General features: G+C 39.2%; 1 protein-coding gene across 1 annotated transcript in view; it reads left to right on the top strand.

Annotated features, from left to right (window-relative positions):
- Window positions 1-4,092, top strand: part of LOC101861203 (nuclear envelope pore membrane protein POM 121) — a gene marked incomplete in the record, with an annotated part of 11,642 nt that extends 7,550 nt beyond the window's left edge. Inside the window, 2 exon segments of the mRNA XM_005096572.3 lie at window positions 1,536-1,635; window positions 3,444-4,092. Coding sequence (XP_005096629.2) covers window positions 1,536-1,635; window positions 3,444-3,778 — 435 coding nt within the window.
- Window positions 4,093-8,120: the final 4,028 nt, after the last annotated feature.

Genomic DNA, 8,120 nt, shown 5'->3' on the forward strand with positions numbered 1-8,120 from the left:
GGGTGTAGGTGTGTGTGTTTGTGCGTGTCTGTGTGTGTTTGCATTTGTATTGTCAAATTGTGCAACAGGCTGCCAGCACAGTTGTTATACCTCTGTCCATCTTCATCAGTTTTTGGGTTCGGTGTGTTTGTCATGAGCTGGCATTGGCACTAAAGAAAATGTGGGCGATTGGCGGGTGCCCTGGTGTGGTTTGCTCCTTTTTTCCTATCGAACATCTATCGTCCTTATCTCCTCTTCTTCTTTTTTATGTTTGTTACTCTCTTGTAATACCCCTTCTGGCGCTCATATGACCGTATGCAGTTGCGAGCGCCGTAAAACCTCTACTAAAACCAAACTAAGAAGAAGAAAATAAAGAAAACGTCGGTTTCTGCAAAGGTCCAGAGATGGGGTCGTCCCCAACAGCTCAAAAGTGGGAAATTGTGCGATTTTGGTTTTTTAAAAAAATATTTAAAAATGATAAAGGAAAATATCAGAAATTATGAAAAAAATTATCAAATTTTGCTAAATAAATTATGCGGGGTGCATAAAACCCCGGGGACAGGTTCCCAACAGCTTACATTCGATTTCGACAGTACAGAAGCACGTTGTGTGAACCCCCCATAAATAACTCCCTCCTCCTCTAGCCACGGCCCCAGTCGCCAAATGTGAAGAGTACGCTGACAAAATGGGTTACTTCTCGAATTAAAACCTGAATGAAACAGATACATCATGTTTTTGGTGAAATTTTTACGGTTTATAAGTATGACATAATAAAAGACAGGATTTAGTTACAGAATATGGCTTCAATAGAAAACCTACAATTTTGACCATATTGGATGGCAAGAAGTTACTCATTCTATCAGCACACCGCACAAAATGCAGTTTGCAACTTCTCATTTCTCAATAGGTTGAAGAACACATGAACCATGACCCCCCCTGTCTTGTAAATCCCTGATGACGACGAGTTATCCAAAGAGATTCATCGGCACTAGATGTCTCATGTAAAATGGCCATCAGTATGATAAAATGGCCACCCGTATAATAAAATGGCCATAATTATGATAAAATGGACATCCGTATGGTAAAATTGCCATCAGTATGATATAATGGCCACCCGTATAATAAAATGGCCATAATTATGATAAAATGGACATCCGTATGATAAAATTGCCATCAGTATGATATAATGGCCATCAGTATGATAAAATGAGCGTTTCCTCGTCTGCTTTGGGGCTAGAGTGTAAAGCTTAAAGTCTCTCACTATTTAAGATTCCTTATACTTGGAGAGTAGATCTTCCAGTAGTGCTGAGATGAACTGTTGCATTTTGACAAAATATTTATCTCTGATTGTTATAATTTATGAATTGTGGCATTTTGATAAAATTATTATTTGCTTCTGATTTTTATTTATGAATTGTTGCATTTTGACAAAATATTGATCTCTGTGGGGTTTTTTTTTGGGGGGGGGGGGGTTTAGAGGATGAATAAAATGTCTTTATCTTTCTTTCTTTCTTTTCTCCTCATCCTCCTCATTCCCCAACCCTTCCTTCTCCCAGGCCGGCTACTGGGAGTTTTCCTCTCAGCTGGACAAGCTTCTTGGAGTGGACAGCAAGAAATGTGTGGACATTCTCCGTGCCAGTGGACTCTCCTCACTAGGTCAGTGCTGCTGGGGACTGCTTTCTTTAGGGGGGGGAGCAGTGTGCTTTTTTTCGGGGGGGGGGGCAGTGTGCTTTCTTTGGGGGGGGGCAGTGTGCTTTCCTTGGGCTGTGAAGTGCTTTCCTTGGGGATGCCTGACAGACGTTGTCTTTAAGCCGTTACCAAAAGGGGGGGGGGGGGGATATTAACGTGTTCTTATGCACAGTAGACTTGTAAATGGGCTGATTTATCAGTGTCGTGCTCATACTGTGCTTGAACAACATAGGGAGAACTGCTGCTTTTTCTTTCCTCACCCTAACTATCGTAATTCTTCCTCTTCTGCTTTTGTATTTTTGTCTCTCTCTTGTGAACTGCTATTTTTGGGATGCCTTGATAGTGGTCTGTTGACATCCGCCTCTTGGCACTCATATGACCTTATACAGTTGCGAGCGCCGTAAAACCTTACTAAAATTAAAAGGGGGTGAGTGGCTGTCATAGTTTTAGATTTCGTTACTTACTTGGTTACTTGGTTGGAGAATAGGTATCAAAACAGGAGGTACTGTGTTACAACATGATATAGCTGCCCCTCCCTCCTCTCCAGGATCCATCCATGAAAGGGTTGGCTGGCTGTTCGTGCCAGTCGTCAGCTGGTTTGATATCCTGCTAGCGATAAACTTTCCTAAGCTACTTTAATTTTGTTTTTTGTCCCATCCAACAAAAGTATTGGTTATCTTCCTGATGTAGAGATTAGAACTCTTCACTCGTAATCCAGAGGTCTTGGGTACAATCATAGAAAATATCCAACAGGTTTCTGTTTTTTTTGGAGATTTTTTCTAGCTTTCTGAACTTGGTTCTCCTTTGCAGAAGAGCATTAACTTTTAGTGACTAATATCATGGGTCTCAATAATCCTCTCTTTAGTGGATTTCCGCTACTGCTATTTCCTCCGCTAAACTCTACTGCTGGGAGGGGCACCTTCCAATAATGCGCCACTACTTTCTGTACATATTCAAGATTATAAATATTTGGTAAGTGACTCTTTTACTTGAAATTATCTCCCGAACCCTCAAATTGGTATGAAATAACCTTGCTTTGATAAATTGATGGTTTTTATTTCACTACTCAAGGTTGAACAGTATAATAATAATAGGTGCCTCGCGAAAATGGTCTTCTGTCGCAGTCTCGCGGAAAGTTTCCCCTTTGTTGAAATTCTGAGTTGACATCCATGAGTATGAGTTTAAATAGGCGTTAAAGATACTGAGAAGAAATAGTAAATTTTATGCTGATATCATAATTTATTCTGAAACTTAATCTAGTTGAAATTGTTCAAGACTGTCCTGCATTGTCAAGGAGAAAACTGGGTTGTTTTAGACAGGTGATTGTCTTGAGCAGTTTCATTTTAATATAAAGAGATGAAAGAGGGAGAAGAGAAGTGGTCACTAGTACAGGTGGTTGTCTTGGACAAAGAGAAAAAGGGGGAGGGAGAGAGAGAGAGAAAAAGAGAGGGGGGAGGGAGAGAGAGAAAAAAAGAGAGAGAGAGAAAGAGAGAGAGAAAGAGAGAGAGAGAGAGAGAGAGAGAGAGAGAGAGAGAGAGAGAGAGAGAGAGAGAGAGAGAGAGAGAGAGAGAGAGAGGGACAATGAGAAAGAGGAGGAGGGGGTGGGTGGGAGAGAGAGAAAGAGGGGGGAGGGAGAGACAGACAGAGAGAGAGAGAGAGAGAGAGAGAGAGCGGGGAAAAAAGGGAGTGGAGATTATGGTGTGGAAATGTGATTTGTATTGCGAATTTCCTTTTCCGCTGTACACTAAGGTTGCCCCTTTCCATATTCCTTTCAGGTTCTCAAGCATCGGAGAACATTCTGCTGCTAGTGTCCACTATCCTCACGCTTCTTTCCATCGTTGAACTTTTGCTGCCAGAGTTATTCCCCCTAGATGTCCAGCGGATGGGAGAGCTCTCCAGAAATGTTAGGAAAATAGCCGAGCTTCGGGCCTCGGTGGATCAGCAAGTGGAGGAAAAAGGAATTGACGCAGACTCGCTGCGACGTCTGTCCTCTGCGCTGTTCTTCTGTGAGGTGACGGACCGTGGTCATCCCCTGGTGTATTCCACCCTGGAACTGGGTCATGACTGGGTCACTGTGTGCGCTCATTTCCTCGGCGTGTACGCTGTGTAGTGTCAAAGATAGTACATAACAAGATGGTCCACTCAGCACAAAAAGTGTCCGCCGGAAGTCCGCTCTTTGCTTCAGATAGCGCTGAAGTCTGTTTTCAAGCTCTTTTTCGTTTCTCCAGAAGAAGAATAGGAATAGCACCTCCTTGGGTGCGCAGATCGACTGCTGTTCATTAGCTGTTCGGGTTCGTTCAGTGCAGAGTTTTAGGTTTTTTTTATTTCAATGACCTCTCGTCTTTCATTCCAAAGTCAAATTAAAAGAAGAAAACAGTCACCCTTTTTTCCGGAAGAGGTTTTTTGTCTGCGTAACCATTTTAAATAAGCGTTCTTCCGAATTTGAATTTTTATTTATTCAAAAACTTGTAAGTTTCACTTTGATTTTTTTAACACAAGTAGGTTAACTCTGTTCGCAAAGGGTGCGTATTTGCGAAGAGGGCGCCACCGAATTTTGAGGAGAGTTTTTTAATTGGCTCAAAGAGAGGAGTGGACCCTCTTGTTATGTAGACTCTTTGGTAGTGTGTACATGGCATTCTCTGGTATTGGCCCAAAGATTACTGGATATCAATACTGACTTAAATACTGGGTATCGATGTTTTATCCAAAAGAGCGAGAGATGAGCTGCTATTTTATCAAATTTGATATCTCTCGCTCATTGAGCGTCAAACATCACAGAATCGGCATGTGAGTTGAAAAGTAATTGTTTAGAACAGAAGTAATCGTCGGTATAACCAAAACCCATGCTCTATAGTAATCGTTGGGGCCAAAACCAGTTATCCCGAAGTGTAAATCAGCTGATTCATCAATGTCATGCTCATACTGTGCTGGAACAACATAGGGCGAACTGCTGCTTTTTCTTACCTCATCCTTACTATCGTTTTTTTTCCTCTACTTATTTTGTATTTTTGTCACACTCTTGTGACCCACTATTTCCGGGATGCCTTGATTGCCGCAGCAGACTTTGTGCTGTTGAGGCTAGAGAGGTGAGCAGAGTAAGTCTGATTCCCTGTTTACACTTCTCTGTTGACATCCACCCCTTGGCGCTCATATGACTCTATGCAGTTGCGAGCACCGTAAAACTGTACTAAAGCAAAATAACTATTGTCCTTATCTCTTCTCCTTCTTTCTTATTAATGTTTCTTATTCTCTTGTAACACCTCTAACTCAGCATTTATGAATAATCTTATTGTGTTGCAAGCGCCGTAAAACACTTAATAATAAAAAAACGTTCCAGACAGAAGGTGTATATTTTATTGAACCTTTTCATGGTTGTACGAAGTGAACATTGAGATATGGCTACAATAATACAGCCATCTGTGTGTAAGTTTATTTTAACACTCGGACGTGTATGTGTTAGCAAAAGTCATTCATGTACGCATGTTCGTTTTCATGTGAATATGCTTTCAGATTCATATATATGCATAAATCTTAATATCAAGTCATGTTCTTTCATTATGTTGTGTTTGACATTATAACATTCCTTAAACCTTCCAGTTCTTTCATTTCAGGACATAGCATTAGAGCTCTATTGTTTAACCCGATGATTGTGAATTTAGGGAAATTAAGGAAGTAAAGAGGACTTGTTAGTGAAACCTGTCAGCCTCCCTCTTGGGTTTAGTGTTAACTTTTACATCACGTGAGATATTTTTATGTTGTGATCAAATTTCATTGAAGTATTTAAATGCATTTTGCTTTATCAGATTAGTTGTGGACTAGGCCTATCTATTTATTGAATTTGTTTTTTTTAATCTACTTTTATTGCAAGACAAGGAAACAAAGAATGTTCTTCCCTCTGATGTGAACAGAAATACAACCATATCATTTTATTTCAAATGTGATATCATTTTAGTGGATTTTTTGTTGTTGTGTTTGCCACATGCTTTTCTATGCTGTTATCATTTTTATAACTTCAGAAATTTTGTCTGACATTTTATAAAAGTTTACATTTGTATGTTGTGAACACACTTAAGTGTTACGTTTCTATTGTGAAATGCTGGTGACAATTTTATTAGTATGTATTTATGTATGGACACTGCTGTACAGAAAATCTAGACAATTGTATGCTAGCTGTGGTACAGTTGGTTTAGAATATATAATCGCTTTTAAGCACAAGGGGGCTATCCCGAAAAATGCTGTTTTGAGAAAATCAAAGGTAAAGTTTTAGGACCCTTGTTCAGTTTCTTTAAAAGACAAGGAGAGTTTTCTCTATAACCAAACAAATATACACACGAATGAAACCAAATTTCTTCTATAGGGAGGGCAATGCCTAGGACCTAGCAACAAATAACCTCCTTGGGCAAAGCCCACTTTTTTTGTAGGTCAAGATTTCTGGAAATCCCCGAAATTTGGATTAGCCCGCATGTTCTTAACACCTTGCCGCCACATCTCGCCGATCGGTGATGTTTACCACCCAGTTTCTTTGGATTTTCCCCAAAATGCCTTTGCCTTCGATGGCAAGGGTTTTTACTTTTTGAGCCTTGTTATGACAAAGTGTTAAAAGCCTGCGTTCTTTTGCTTTTTGTATCCTTTCTATATTTGTTCTTTTTGTCATGGTTAGATAAAGTGTGTTGTGTAATGCTTCAATATTCTAGGTATATAAAGTGTGTGTCAGAGCAGAGCTGTTTTTACTTTCTAATGTTCTGGTCGTTCCCATGCTGTATGAGACACCGAAGCGAAGAGGAAGCTCGTAACTTCCACATTTGAGAACAGATCAGGTCAGGTACTGTCAGGTAGTTGTTGCAGTTTTGATAATCACAAAAAGTAGCCCACCCCTTAAAGGATCAGCTGTTTCTAAAGGGGTTTAATTACATTTTCACGAATAAGAAGAAGAATACTAAACTGCATTTGAGAGAACTCAGAAGACTTTTATGATCAAATATCAAAACTGTAAATTCGTGTGTGCATATATATTGTGCCATTGACTTCTTTCATGTATTATGTGGTAATGATAATGATCATTGTCATGAAATGCCAAATCAGAAGCAGACGTTGTGAATCATGCTACTTCATTCCTTTCTCTGCTTGGATGCTCTAAAAAAACAAAACAACCAATAGTATCTCGTTGTTTCCCAGTCACCTGTCTGTTCAAGTTCATTTAATCAAATTGCCCTTGGTCTGTCCCTGTCTTTTTTTGCCGTCTTTTTTCGAGCAAGATCAAGATGTTCAAGGTTCTGGTGTCAATTTAAGTATCCCAGAAACACTACTTATCTCTTTGTGACTATTTTTGTTTTATTGAGCGACCCGTACTGGCTTCTTTCAGCATAACCTCATTTGATTTCTTTTCCTGCCGTGAGTTGTAAAGTTTTTAACAGTCACCTATGAAACCACATTTCGTTTGTCTTTAAGCATAACCTCATTTGATTTCTTTTCCTACCGTGAGTCGTGAAGTTTTCAACAGTCACCTAAGGAACCACATTTCGTTTGTGGCTCGAGTATGTCTTCAATCTCTTTTCATAATTATCCAGCATTTATCCAGCATTTACAGTGGTAGAGAATGTAGGACCACGCAAAGCCTTTTATAATCTCATTTTGGTTGTCATTGAGATGTTTCTATTTTTCAGGTTTGGACTCGTTTTATTGAAACTGTCTTTAACTTTTATTGTAATTCTTCAATTCATGATCTGTGGTATATATTGCACCAGATGTGTACATCACGAATATTTAATATGTTGAACTTGTTTGAACTTTTCACCTCTGCTTAAATGAGATTGCAAAAAAGGATTTTGCTGCTTGTTTAGATATCACCATGTATTGTTTTCTTTACACATTTATTGAGTTACGCCATTCTTAAGAAGTGACGAAAGACGTTTTTATCCATTTGCATGGCTCAGAGAGTTAAAGGCCGAACTCAGTCGAGCTTTTAGTGCTGAAAGAGCACCCTTATTCTGGTTTGTGGTACTGTGTTTCAAATTGCTGTTTTGAGGATTTTTTTTTTCTGGTGATTTGAAATACGAAATTTTTATGAGGTTACCGCTTATTTCTATTTACTCTGTATACCATGGATACATCACAGATATTTAACGTGTTGATCTTGTTTGAACTTTTCACCTTTGCTTACATGAGATTACAAAAAGAAAGAGCGCACGAGTTCTGGTTTGTTGTACAATATTTCTGATTGCTGTTTTGAGGATTTGTTTTTCTGGTGATTTGAAATACATGTACAACATTTATGAGGTTTCCGCTTATTTCCATTTACTCTGTATTCCATTATTACTTTATGAGAGATGGAAAAAGAGCTATATTTCCTTTATGTGCAAGTTTAAAATTACTGCTTTCTCGTGTGCATAATTTGGCACTGGTGTTTGTGGTGTAGTGATAGGGTGCTTTACTGTTGACCAGAGTTTGATTTC

The sequence above is a fragment of the Aplysia californica genome, unplaced genomic scaffold, assembly GCF_000002075.1.
Source record: "Aplysia californica isolate F4 #8 unplaced genomic scaffold, AplCal3.0 scaffold00132, whole genome shotgun sequence".
Lineage (NCBI taxonomy): Eukaryota > Metazoa > Mollusca > Gastropoda > Aplysiida > Aplysiidae > Aplysia > Aplysia californica.